This window comes from Plasmodium gallinaceum (genome assembly GCF_900005855.1).
Source record: "Plasmodium gallinaceum strain 8A genome assembly, contig: PGAL8A_v1_119, whole genome shotgun sequence".
Taxonomy (NCBI): domain Eukaryota; phylum Apicomplexa; class Aconoidasida; order Haemosporida; family Plasmodiidae; genus Plasmodium; species Plasmodium gallinaceum.
This window is the reverse complement of record NW_021628276.1, coordinates 1,392,981-1,408,275: the sequence shown is the minus strand read 5'-3', so window position 1 is coordinate 1,408,275 and position 15,295 is coordinate 1,392,981. Positions and strand designations below refer to the sequence as shown.

Below are 15,295 nucleotides of genomic sequence, written 5' to 3'. Positions count from 1 at the left end.
ACCCTGAACCCTAAACCTAAACCCTAAGCATACAGAGAATACCTTATTTATTTTATTTTTATTAAAATATTAATATAATTATTTATATTTATCAATTAATGCCAAAAACTAATTACATTAATTAATTACTATCGTTGTTAATCTACCCACTGTCTCATATATATCACATCTTTATATTATATTTTTAATCACTTATAAAAAGAAAAATTCCATATTATCATCCCCAATGATAAATACATACGTTTTTTAAAAAAATATTAATATTCTTCTTTTTAAGTAAACCTCACCATAAAAATAAATATTTGTTTTATATGTATATAATTTTAAGCACTTAAAAAAAAATAATAAAACATAACTAAATTTATCCAGTATTTTTAATTTTGCAACGACAACTACTAAGATATATTAACATATTGGTTTATTAACTGGGTGTTCGGTGACTTTGCTGGAGTACTGAACAAACAAATTAATAAAGAGCATATAGAGTTAACTCTACGGTTTCGATGTATTTGTATATATTTTTAAATACTTTCAACGAGTGATTCTTAATTATGTGATCTACTTTGTTCAGCATTCCTTAATTTCAATAGACATTTATTTACTTTAATAAAAATCTTTGTTTTTATTAAAAATTTATATCAATATTGAATATAGATTATTAATTAAATGTATATTACTTAATTCTTTGTTATGAGTTACATTCAGCAATTAATATATATTGCTGTTGAATTAAAAAACATAAACAATTAGTGAAAATACAAATTAATTATATGAATATTATTTATATGAAAATTTTATTATTATATGTATGAAATTTTCTCTTACAAATTAATAAAAAATTATATTTCGTTTTTTTTAAAAGAAAAAAATTTTTTTTTTTTTTTATTTATTTCATTCTTACTAGAACAAATCTATTTCCAATTTATTTTTTTTTTTTTTTTTTATCAATTTTTTGTTTCCTGACGATCTTTGTTTTTTTTTATAAAAAATAAAAACAAAAAAAATTGATCATTTTTTTTTCTTTTTTCGTGTGTGCATAACCAACTATATATTATTCATATATCTAGTCCTTTTATTTTCCAAAAAGGTTAATAAAGCCTTTTATTAACCACATATAGAGAAAGTATTTTTTTCTAGTACACGTACTTTATGTGTTCACACTTTCCTTGTATTTTAATTTGAATGAATAAAAATATTTTTACATATTTATTTAAATAATATTTAATATAGGTTGATAATACCACTAGAAGATCTGTATTATACTTCAAAAAAAATTGTCTTTTTCGTTATAAAAATTTCAACATAATGAAAAAGTAAAATTCACATTTAAACAAAATATTTTTATAATAATATATATTATTAATAAAAATTAAAAAATTATAATTCAATCACTATACTCCTCCAAATAACAATCTATGGGCTCGGGAATATGACCATATAAAATGCCTAATTCATTTGCTATATCATGAGCGCGTCTTGATATTCTAAACATTGATCTTCTAACTTGACTTTCTGGAAGTTGTAAATTCCTTAATTGTAATTCCTCAAGAATTTTACTAATTATGCTACTCTCATCTCTTATAATTCTTGTTATATCTTCTTGACTTTTACCAATCATACTATGTAATAACACTTTTGTTAAATCATTTTCCAATTTAAAAATATCCAAAACATATTCTATTACATCTCTAATATTACCCATTGAAATAATTAATGCATTACATTCTTTCACTCTCTTTATCTCATTCCGTATTAACTTATACGATGGATTTAATTGTGACCATTGTAAACGGTGGTAAAGTTTATCACCAATAAATAAACCATCTTTAAAACATAATGGTTCAGGGTTATCATCTGGTAAACTGCGAATATTAAAAAGAGTATCCTTATGCCCATCAAAAAGACAATCACATATAATAATAATTTGTTCGTATAAAATTCCAGGTTGAAAATCATCTGATTTTTTTCCAGTTATTTGACTTGATGATTCTCCTTCGGCAAGATTCCTTTCCATTTTCTTCCAGAAGTATTGATAATTTTTTTCCAACGAATGACATATTACATTCGAAAATAAATTAACATTAAATAAATGTATTACCGATAAAATTATGAAAAATAACAAATTAAAAAAACAAAATAATTTAGAACTTTTCATTTTTTTTAGAGAAATATATGAATATTTTTAAAAATAATTTTCATAAAATTTCTCATAATTCTAAAAATTAATAATATATATACATATAAAATAAAAATATTTATTTAATTTATTATATAGAAAAAATCATAAAAAATATAGTAGCTTTAAACACAAATGAATATACAATTTTTTAAATCATCAAAAATATTTTTATACATTAAAACAAAATTAATAAATATATACAGATTTAACTCCATTTATATTAATAAATTTGTTAATTAAAATAAAATAAACCTTATTAAATATACATATTCTGAATCAATCAATTTTAATAATTAATAGTAGCATTAATTAATGTAAAATATACTACATGCATTTAAAATAAACAACTAAATTTAATTTTATCTAATTTAAAATAAAATATTAAAAGATAAAAAATATATAATAAAAAATAATACTAGAATAGTATAATATAGAAAACAATTATATAATAAATAAAAATAAATCAAAATATAGAAAATAAAAATAATGAAATTATAATAAAAAATGTTTTTAAATTTAATGACACATAGATATCAACATAATAAGAAAATGCATGCAACATTAAAAATAAACTAGTTACCTATAATTATATAATGTTGAGTAAAAACAACTAAGGTTGAATTAAACAAAAAGTAAAAGTGTTTTATTTATTTTTGTTTTTTCTCTTCGCATATTCCCAAAAAAATAAAGAAATAATAAACTTATAATTTTACTATTTTGGATATTTACATAAAAAAATTGAATTAAATTTTACTCTTTCCCATACGGTAATTTTTGAATAATATTAAAACAAAAACCTTTAAGAAAAATTAATTTATAATTATTCTGTTATATATATATAAAAAAATTAAATTAAATAATACAATATTTCTTACAACAATTCTCGCATAATATTGAAACTAAAAAAAAATAAAAAAAAAAAAATCGTTAAAATACATACATTTTATTATATTTATATATATACATTAATGAACCTAAAAAAAGAACAAATTACTTTTCTAAAAATTATTTCATTCTATATTATTTCCTTTTTCAATCACATATTCGTCAACTGAAAAGAAATGAACTTTGTATGTTATTATTTATTTCATAATTTATGATTACTAAAACGTAATGATATATGTTAATATTATAATAAAGTAAACAGATTAAAATTAAATTAATAGAAAATAATATTATATGTATATTAATAATAAAAAAAATAAATGCGATATGTGAAATTAAATAAACACAAATGTATTATAAAAGATAATTGTATATAAAATTAACGATATGCAATTCTATATTTAACTATTTGTCTTAACTAAAAATAACTCAATTTTAAATAAACAAAAAAAAATTACATTCTTCATATGATAGTTTCTTTAATAATTAAATTTTTAAAAATGTATAAAAAATGTATAGCTTATAATTTTATTATTTTCTATAATACTTATTAAGAAGTATATAGGCGTATGTCATGCATGTACGTATATTAATAAAATGATCTAAATTACATGATAAAAAATACATGCAACATAAAATTCTATAATTGTATCAAAGATCCCATAAAATAACAAGCATTATATATTTATGAAATTCTCTTAATACACATAATGTATATATTTTACTAGGCATATAGGTTTATACTTTTCTTTCATTACATATATATATAAATTTTTATATAATGTATATAATAATTGCCTTTTCAATGACTTGCTTAGGGTACTGAACAAATAAATTAACAGAGAACAATTAAAGAAAAATCTAGTTACCTTAATAATTGTGAAATAATTTATTACATGAATTATTAATGTTTCATTATTTATTTTACATAAGTAAATTTATCAAATATTCTATAAACACAATATTTCAAATTGCATTTTTAAATTTGCATAAAAACGAAAACGTAACATTCCATACCAAAAAAAAGTAAAAATTACTTTTTTTTTATAGACGCTATAAGAAAAAAAAAATTAAAAGTAAAACATTATTTAAGTATTATTCATTTTTTTTAAATCATAATCTTAATTCAAAAAAAAAAATATAGAATTTTATATTATTTTCTTTGAACTAATGAAATAAATGAATAATATATATTAGTTTTGGTTTATATATTTTTATTGTGCCATATATTCCTGTGTACATATCATGAACATATAATTATATATTTACTTGATTTATGTTTTTAAATATCATTTATAATAGAGATATAATACCTTTAAGAAACCAAAAACATAACACCTCATAAAAAAAAATAATTTTTATTTTCTATTTTTTAAAATACATTATTTGCGTATTTAGTAATAATTAAAAAATACAATATTAGATATCACGTTTATATGACAATGCGCATATTTTCTTAAATAATAATTAATAGAATTATATTTAACACAAATTATTAAAAATAAACAATATATGTAATAAATTATTTTATAACCAATTAAATAAGAAGAGTCTTTTCTAAATGCTTTTTATGAATTTGTTTGTTCCATACTAGTAGTGTCATTGATTGTGCTATTAATAAATCAACACTGAATGAACACTATGTTTTACTATATTTGGAATTAATTTTATATATCCCATTTTTCAAGGTAATTATCTGCAAATACAAAAATAATTATAACTTGTTTAAACAACTTATTAAAACGTTGAAATCATCAGTTAAGTAGATTGAATAAAAAACTAGTTCATGTTAAGAGAATTATTGTTAAATGTATCATCTTATATATGTCATATGTATGTGGGCGGAATCGTCGAAGAATTATTTTATTAATAATCAATACATGTCTTATTTCTCTTTACATACAAAGTAACTTATAATTAAAATGAATAATTAAAACACGAAACCATAAAATATTGGTTAATAAAATTAATTATTATCTTTTTTTACAATGAGAATTAATTGCTGCTGTAAGTATAAAATTAGCATATTAAAACTTTAAATAAAAAAAAGAAAAAAAAATTTCATTACCTTTTTAGCTATTTTTACATGTTAATTGATATAGTTCTTAAAATTAATTGTCTCTCTTAATTTAATGAGAGGGACATAAAATTCTAATGAATAATATAGTTTAAAATTTTTTAAGAAAATTTTATATTTTCAATAGAGAAATTTTTATTGTTCATAATAATAGTAGAATTTTTTTGTATATTGTGTTTAATTTTTACAAATATTTTTTATGTTAATCCAACAGACCTCAATTTGTATGCATTTTCATAGATTATAAACGTTTTCTTACTTATTAATTAATATCTAATTAGGAATCATATTATTAATAAAAATATAAAATTTTTATTAAGATAATCAAATTTGTCTCAAAAACAATAATTGCTGAATGAATTCAACTATAAAAATATATTTTATTGATTTGTAGAATTAATATAATATTTAAATCAGCAAAAATAAAAAATATAACGATACATGCACTCTATCATCTGTTTACTTAATATTTTAATAAATTTATTGAACGAAAAATTAATAAGCCAATAAGACTTATTTATTTAATTCTTTATGAATAATAATTTTGTAAATATATTTTTCATTTTTAATTCACCTATTAAATATTAATTATATTTTGCATGTAATTTATGGACACATATTAATAACAAATTAACAAATTTGTCATTTTTTGTAATTTTATATTTGCTTTATAATGAGATATTCAAATAAGAAATTTTCAATGTATACATCAATACTAATTAAACAATGTAAAAATATAAAGTTATTCGTAAGGAATAATATAATTCTTATTTTCATTTCTTCTGTATATCTAAACTATATATTTATTTTAAGTTCGATTTTTTTTCCTTAAATAGCTAATGATCATATCTTGTGAAAAATTTCTTACAACTGAAGAAATTGAATTTATTACTATGTGTTATGAAATTAATTTAAATAAAAATTAATTTAAAAGTTTTTATTTATAAATTAGTTCATTTTATATAATAGTAATTAATATATTAGTCTGCATAATAATTTCAAGCATTAATTCAGCATGCAATTAAAAACAAAAAGAAAAAAAAAATAAAAAGTGACAACCAAAAGTGAAAAATTTTTAATGTTAATTATTTAAATACATTTAAAAAAAAATTGTTGCCCAATTTATAAATATGAATATCTATATCAATATTTATATTCATCAATGTTTTCTATGTTAAAATCTATATTAAATGTTATATTAATAATTTTTTTAATATTCTAGGAATATTATTATAGTTAAAATTCAATATTCATCTTATCATTTAATATTGAAATGAATTTTTCCAAAACATTCAGTTTTTTTAGTTCGTTATTTATATCTATCATAATAGCATTTATTTACAATGTTAATTTATTAAAAAATTTATTTAAGGATATGTTATTATTACGTAGTTACGAATTAGAATCAATGATTAAAAGGAATCTTGCAGAAATGATTCCAGATACATTAGAAGATGATAATAAAGTGGTGAAAACAAAATTATTAAACAAGGATGAGCTCATAGATAAATACATTTTTGCGGAGCATTCTGCATCATTAGAAATATTGAAAGAGTTAGTAAAAAATAAAAATAGCACAGATGAAACTTATGATTGTATGGAAAGAGACTTATCGATAATTAATGGAATTTTTAGTAAAAATGGTATTATATTATCAGCTAATGGAATAATGAATGTATATAGTAGAATTGGTAAACGTTATATTTTATTTGAAAAAAATTCAACAGAAGATAATGATGATGATTTTTTTAGAAGTATTTTAAGCATAGAAAAATCCATAACTGGTGAATTATTGAAGAAGATTATTTTTTTGGAAGATAGAATGATCGACAAATCCAATTATATACCTATATTGTTAGATACATTACATTTAATTGATGCCAATGAAGATTCAATAATAATACGCAAATATATATTTAAATTAACTTTTTCATCCGTTATAAATGAAATTATATATGATATTATTTCTTTTTATAATGTAAGATTTCGTGAAGATGAAAGAATCGATCTACCATATGTTACTAAACTGTTGAATTTAGAAGGTTGTGTATTGCATAAATTAGTTTCTATAGTTGTTCGTAGTGATGATGATGCTGTCCCTATTTATTATAATTCAAAACTTGTTTTAAGAGAAATTTTTGAAATGTTTTCAAAAAATAATATTGATTTATCATTTTTACAATTTAAAAATATATATTTAAGATTATTAGAAAATTTTTATGGTATAAATTCAGGTAATTTAACAAGAGAAATAATTGATGAAATAACAAATTCTCACAGAATAGAAAGAAGTGTGATTACCCAAATTGTATCTGAAGAACTTGAAAATTTTAATAATGGTGAAGAACAAGAAGGTCCAACTGATATTAATTCTGTAAAAGATAAAGTTGCTCAACAATTACAATCAAGAAATATTACTTTAGAACAACATAAAGTGGATAAAATAGTACATAGGATACATAGATATGTCACTGATGATAGCTAATTTTTTTTTATTTAATATATTTAATAAAACGAATAAATATAATTAAAGATATTTATAAATGAATTATATATTTTATTAATTTATTCATTTTATAATTAATATGAAAATAAAAGGAATTAGATATAATTATTGGATAATATTATATATATATTCTTAATAACTGCTTTATTAATTAAAAATAAAAATATTTGAATAATGTTTGAAATAGTCAAATTAAGATAATATAGAATAATCTCCACTTATTTTATCTCTTATAATATTATTTACTATAAACAGTAATTAATTATTAATTATATTTCTTAATGCCAAATTTTGTTATAAAATAAATTTTATTATATTTATATAACTTTTGATAATTTGTCACATAATATAAATGTGATTATTTATTTATTATATTAGTCTAAATATGACACTAAATAATTGACATTATACATAATAATGAATATTTTTACTTATCCTTCACATTAGGAATTGTGCTTTGCCTAACTTATTCCTGGTTCAATGACTGTTTAGTATAAAACAAACAGATTAATGAAGAACATGCAAAGAGGACTCTATTTATTTTATTTATTATGAAATAATTTTTTGTGTAAGTTATTTAATAATTTATAGTAAATATTAGCACTATTATTTATTTATTAAGTTAATTTATATAATAATTCATATATGTCTTGTCTAATATTACATTTTTATGTTTTCACAAAACACGATCTCTCTTGATATGGTATTATTAATCCATTTGAATAATATTTAAATAATTAAGTAAATGTATTTTTATCTATTAATTCTAGTTATGAAAGGAAAAAATATTCACACTCAGTTAATTTTATTAAAAGTACATACATTAAAAATAAATATTATATATATTTTTTTTTTTGTTTTTACATATACATAGAATAAGAAAAAAATTATGATATAAATAAATTATAATTTTATTTTATTTATTTTTATTATTTTTTTTTATTATAAGATAATATGCGTTTATTCACGAAAAATTTAAGAATATAATATGAAATATAACATATATAGAGAATATTATTAATTAACTTAATAATTAATTAATATAATTATTATTTAGTACAAATTATCAAATATTAATAATTTATATAATTAAATATTTTTTCTAATAAATAAAATAAGTTGAATTTTCTCTTTATATATTTTTATTGATTAATATGTTCTATACTTAACTTATTAATTTCCTGATCATTAACTTTTCTAGTATTTATGAAATAAATTAATAAAGAAAATGCATATAAAATTCTACTTATTTTATTTAAAATAAATTATTATATAAATTATATGTATTAGAAACTAGTATTAAAAATAAATTATATTAGTTATTGATTTATTAATTTACTATTTAATTACTTTGCTAGAGTAATGAACAAACAGATTAGTAAAAATAATGTAGAACTGCCTTACTAATTTAATAAATATAAATTTAATATTAATGTTTTAAACCAGTAAATTGTTTTTATATAGTCTTATGTATTGAGAATTTTTCGTTTTTTAGAGACATTTATTTACTTTAATAAAAACAGTTATTTTTAATAAAAATTTAAATCCTCACAAATTGTTGATTTTAATTACATATATTTTATCTATAATGTTATATATAATTTTGAAACTCACATTTATTGATCTAAAATTAATAAATATAAATAATTAACTAAATACGAGGTAAATTATTTGAATACTGCAAAAAATGAATATTTTTTTATTGTTAATTTAAAATATTCTTATATAAATTTAAACAAAAATCTGCTACAAAGAAATTTTTAGTCAACAATTTTTTTTCTTCAATTTTTCTTCAAACAAATTTTTAAAAAAAAATAATAATAATATTTTTGTATGTATTATTATGTAAACTAAAAATGTTAATCAATTTTTTTTTTTAACTAGCGCTTGTATGGCTTATTATTTATTTTCCATAGATCTATTAATTTTTTTATTCTCAAAAAGATTAATAATTTCTTTTATAAACCATTTGTTCAAAGTATTTAATATTCTTTGAACGGTGAATAAATAAAACATTTATTTTGTGTTTTATTATTTAGTTTTAATTGATATGTGAAATATGATAATTATTTCATATAATATATTTTAAATATTTTGGATAAATATATTTTTTTATATATTTTACTTTTTAACTAGTGAAATATGTATATATTGATGTACATAAACTTTATTTGTCTTTTTAGTTATCATTTATTGAAAGATTCATAGTATTCGATTAGTAAATCAATTAGAAATTTTTTCTTATATAAAAATTTTTATTATAAGTAAATCTGTTATACATAAAATGCACAGTAAAACGATTAAAGAATCAAAAATACTATAATAAAAAATTTTCACGTAAATATATATACTTTTTATATATTATAAAGTGCTAATTATGTAAGAAAAACTTTTTTAAAATTACAGTATTCTTAATCCTCATAATTGTGCATTTGGCTTAATTATATTGTTTACTATTCATATGAACAGTATCTATAACAAAGAGTGATATATTTTATGTTTTTTTTTTTTTTTTTTTTTGCTTAGCAATAATATAAGTAGAGGATATATTTATATTATAATTTAAATTTCACAATATACCACGGTCTACTATTATTATTGAACAAAGTAAAAGAAGAGTAACTGTTAAAAGTGAAAATAAATCTTGAGTTATTCCATTTGGTGTATTATGTATGTAATAGTTCTTGTATAAACAAGATAAAACTACAAATATATAGCATATGAACATTCCAGATAGAATTATTAATTTAATGATAGGGTGTCCTCCATTATGTTCGTTAATTTTTTTATTTTCTTTTATATTTCGCATATCTAATTTTACTTCAGAATCATTATCTAGATTTATTAAGTTTATATAATCACTATTTAAGTTATTATGATAACTTTCTTCTTCCCTGTCACTTGGATTTGTCTTATCTGATATATTTAAATTTTTTTCATCTGATTCTATTAATTCATATTCTGATAAGGTTCTTTTGTATATTAAATTAATTGCCCTTTCAAAATTGTTTTTATCCTTCAAGAATCTACAAGTATACTATGTATTATAAGAAAAATTCATAATATATAAATATATGATTTATTTTATTAATGAAATAGCAATTAAAAATAAATTTAAAATAAAATTCAAAATATTGGTAAAATGCAATATTTCTTAATTTTTATTTTTTTCTTACATTATTAGAATATTGTGATATCCATATTAAAAGAGTAAATATAAAAAATTTAAAAAAAAGAGATATGCGTATTTTCTGTTTTTTATAGTACATTTTTGAACTTAGAGTATCTACAGTTATATACGTTTTAACTACAATAATGTTAAATATAAGAAATCTAATAGTATAATAGAAAATACAGTTTATTTTCCTTTTTTTTTGTTTATAAGAATATAATATACTACTTATTTGAAATTTAAATTTTTATTATTGTTTTTTTTTATTTATATATATTTATTTATATACAGAAATAATTTGAATTTAATATCTCTAAATAGATGAAATTTGACATTTAAATTAAAAAAGTAAAAGTAAAGGACGTAAACTCTTGAATAAAGAATAAAATCACTTAAAAGTGTTTTATTTAATTTTTCTTAAGTAAAAAAAATATGTTACAATATTGATAATTCAATATTATTTATTTATAATATTTATATACATTATTGGATGTTTAACATAAATAATTGTGTATTTTATTAAGGATATTTTCTTTAAAGAAAAATCTGAGATATATTTTATTAAATTAAAATTTAAATATTTTACCAGCATACTGAAATTAAATTAACAGGTAAAACGTAGAAGAATTAATACATTAGTTTACTATAAAACCACTTATAAAGAATTATATAATAAATATGTAATTATACTATATAATTCATATGTAATTTTAATTTATGTACAAATTTTCTTAACATTTTCGTATGGAATTATGAAATTTATTGTATGCTTTTAAAAATATAATTAACTCACAACCACTAAAATTATATATAGAAAGTGAATCTTATTTTTTTATTCATCTATATGCAATAAAAAAATACAAAAGATTTTCAATGTTTTGTATTTTTTTGTTTGTACTTTTATATATATATATATATATATATATTAATGCATGTATACTATTTGGCATACTTTATTATGCATATATACTGTATAAATTCCTTTTCTTATACCTTGTCTATATTATAACCCTTTTAGACATTATAATTTTAGTTATGCTAAAAATTCAAAAGGCTTAATCATATATTTTATTTACTATAGTTTTTCATCTAATGAAAAGTAATTGTGTTTAGATACATTTCGATTTTCATTTTATTTTATTATATCATGTCTTTTTTGTGTAACTAAATTTCTCTTTTTTCTCTTATTATTATTTACGTAAAAAAGAAAAATATTGCCATTTCCATAGATATTAAAATAAATTTTAAATTTTGAATTATATATAGATTTTAACTATTTATTAAATCTCTCAGTTACATATTTTGAATTCTTAATTTATAATTTATACATTTCTTTTGTTTTATTACCCATTCATTTAATCTTTCTAAATATAATATAAATTTCTTTACTTCAATTATATGAAGATAATTCTTTTAAATATATGTTTTTAATTCTAGTTACTACATAAGAAACATATCAATAATGATTATATTATGTATTCTCATTTTAATATTTTATTTACTTTCTTTCATAATTATATAATTCGTGTAAAGTAATATTATTAATATTATCCTCATAAATAAATACGGTTCTGCACTATAATTTATTAAAATTCTCATAGATATTTCTAAATCGATTTCGAAAATAAATAATTATCATATTCTACGTAGAACATAGTAATATTTTCGAAAAAACAGACATATACAATAAAATCTTAGCATAGAGAAATATTTTATATCTCCTATATCTCTATGTGGTATACAATTCTTGATTAATATTGTATTTTTCTATAGTTCTTCAAAATATGTATACTTTTCTTCGAATACGATCTTACATAGGTAGTAAATAATTAGTATAATCGATATATTTTGAATAATATTTAAATAAACAAAATTAGTAAAAATATTTTTATTTGTATATACTAAAAGAGGTAGAAATGTATACATAAAAAGTGTATACAAGGAAAAGAAAAAGTTAGATATAGTTTATTATATATCTTTTTTTCTCTGACTCTCACTTTAAAAAAAAAAAGTTATTATTTTTATTTATTTTTTGATGATTGTGTACAACACTTTTTTGAGATATAAAAAAAATGTAATGTTCAAAAAATAACATTTACGGAATGTTTTGTAGGTTACTTAATATAGTAATTAACTAATATAATTATTATTTGATACTAATTGATAAAAGTAAATAATTTTCTTAATGTTTTATTTTGACTTAAACAAAATGAGCTACGTTTTCTGTGTTTTTTTTTATATATTTGTTTTTTTAATACAAATAAATTCAATGAGCATGCAATTAATAAAGAAGTCTAACATATAGTGAATACAAGTAGAAAAAACTAGGTTTTGGCAATACTTAATTCTTATTGTATTTAAATTATCTATTCCCCATTACTTGATAAACTAAACAAATTTAATCATATTCTTCAACATTAGGGTTAATAATATTCTACCAAAAGTAGTTCATATTTCATTTAGTATTTTACTGACTCCTTAACGTTCTACATAAATAACTTTATGAAATACATATATTAAGTTATTCATTTTTCTGATATTTATAAATACGTATTATTATTTGCTTATTTACATTAATAATAAAAACCCATATAATTCAAATTTTGAGTGTTCAAGAAATATATATTAGTAATATACACATAATAAATTGCTTAAATTTAAGCGATTTTCTCTTAAAATTTATACATTGTAATACATTCTTTAAAATACATGGTGAAAAAAAAATTTTTTCTTATTTTTTTTTTTTTTAAGTTATTTATTTTATTAATTTTGATATTATTTTTTAAAAATTATTTTTTTCAAAAATATTTTTCAATTGAGATTTTTTTAATGAAAAAAAATTTTTACTTGAACAATAAGGTTTTCATTATTGTAATAATGTAAGTTTAAGTTTTATTATTTACTTATCCTTGTTAATTTAAAAGCAATATACTTGAATTATTAAAAATTATTCATAAAATTGTAAGTAAAAATTTTTGAACTTATAAATGAATAAATAATAAGATTTTATGTTTAAAAGAGTAATATATTGATTATTATTAAGAAATATAAATTCTCATTGAAATGAACTATATTAATAAAATTTATCTGTTTATAGCATTAATGTAACTTTTAAACCAACTTAACTAGTAAATGCAACTATATCTACTCCTTATTAACTTATTGTTTCCTACATTATTTATTGAGTATTCAATAACTTTCTTAGTATTGCAAAAATGTATTAATAAAGAGAATGTATTGAAATATTTACTCGCTTTTATATTACATAGTAAAATTATTATATAAAATAATTTATATTTTATAAATTATATTAGGTATCGTCTTAATTATTTATTATTTATGTAAATTTATACAATATTCTATTGTTATAATGCTTTATTTTATTTTTTTTATATTTTATACATAAATAATATAAAATAAAAAAAATATCATTTATTTAGTTATTTATTCTTTCGTAACATTTTTCCTTTTTTAAATTAACGCCATATAAAAAAGTGAAATTTTTTTTTTTTTAAATAGTGTATAGATCAAAAATAAATGTATAATATTTTTTTAGAATATATATATAGATATGTACATTTTTTCTCAAAATTTTATCATTTATAAATAAAAAATTTATTAATTTATTATTTCATTTAAATATCTTTTAAAATGCATCGATAGAATCATTTATTTTCCAATATTTTATCAAAGGTATTGAACTGTTAATTAATAAGTCAAATAGTTAATAAGGAAATAATTAATATTTAAAATATTTAATAAATTAAAGTAGATGTTTCTCTATATATTTTTTATTTATATGACTATTTCAAATACTAGAAATTTATTTGGTTGGCTAATTTATGAAACCCTTTTGTGTGAAGCACCTACATACATTCGATGATAGTAAATGATTCATTTTAAAAAAATAAAAGGAACTCATGGAATATATACTGCAATTAATGAAAAAAGAATTTATTGTTTCTAATGCATCAATCTTTGGTTTAATGTTTATTAGTCTATTAATTAATTAAAGTTTTCTTTACTTGGGAAAATAGGAACTTATACAACTTAATTTGTAATCACATTACATTATCACTATAAATTCTCAATTTCGTTTAACCATGTAAAATAATCTTCTTAAAGCACGTTTATATATTAGTAATTTATTAATTTCTTATTCCATGACTTTGTTAGAGTATTGAACAAACAAATTAACCAAGATAATATATAGTTGTCTTTACTAATTTAATGAATATAATTATATTTTTCATGCTATAAACTAGTGAACTGTATTGTGCACAGTATACATAATTGAGTATTTGTTATTCTTAAGAGATATTTATTTACTTTAATAAAAATCGTTATTTTTATTAAAAATTTAAATCTTCACAAATTATTGATTTTAATTACATATATTTTATTTATGATGTTATGAGTACTGTTTAGCAATTAAAATCCAACATTCTCAAATTAATAAATATAATTATTAAAAAA

At 17.9% G+C, this 15,295-nt stretch overlaps 3 protein-coding genes across 3 annotated transcripts, besides 4 other annotated features; 1 reads left to right on the top strand and 2 right to left on the bottom strand.

The window, feature by feature from the left end:
* Positions 1–413: 413 nt before the first annotated feature.
* Positions 414–1,113: a repeat region.
* Positions 1,114–1,384: 271 nt separating this feature from the next.
* On the bottom strand, positions 1,385–2,155 carry PGAL8A_00449000 (hypothetical protein; the record flags this gene model as incomplete). The annotated part of the gene is made up of 1 exon (XM_028673239.1): positions 1,385–2,155. One exon carries the CDS (start codon positions 2,153–2,155, stop codon positions 1,385–1,387), a length of 771 nt encoding a protein of 256 aa, XP_028529712.1.
* A 4,259-nt stretch (positions 2,156–6,414) lies between these two features.
* On the top strand, positions 6,415–7,626 carry PGAL8A_00448900 (hypothetical protein; the record flags this gene model as incomplete). The annotated part of the gene is made up of 1 exon (XM_028673238.1): positions 6,415–7,626. The coding sequence occupies one exon, from the start codon at positions 6,415–6,417 to the stop codon at positions 7,624–7,626; it is 1,212 nt and encodes a 403-aa protein (XP_028529711.1).
* A 1,342-nt stretch (positions 7,627–8,968) lies between these two features.
* Positions 8,969–9,382: a repeat region.
* An 834-nt stretch (positions 9,383–10,216) lies between these two features.
* On the bottom strand, positions 10,217–10,916 carry PGAL8A_00448800 (Plasmodium exported protein, unknown function; the record flags this gene model as incomplete). Its single annotated transcript, XM_028673237.1, has 2 exons — positions 10,217–10,684; positions 10,824–10,916. The coding sequence occupies 2 exons, from the start codon at positions 10,914–10,916 to the stop codon at positions 10,217–10,219; spliced, it is 561 nt and encodes a 186-aa protein (XP_028529710.1).
* A 948-nt stretch (positions 10,917–11,864) lies between these two features.
* Positions 11,865–12,631: a repeat region.
* A 2,329-nt stretch (positions 12,632–14,960) lies between these two features.
* Positions 14,961–15,295: part of a repeat region that runs on past the window's edge.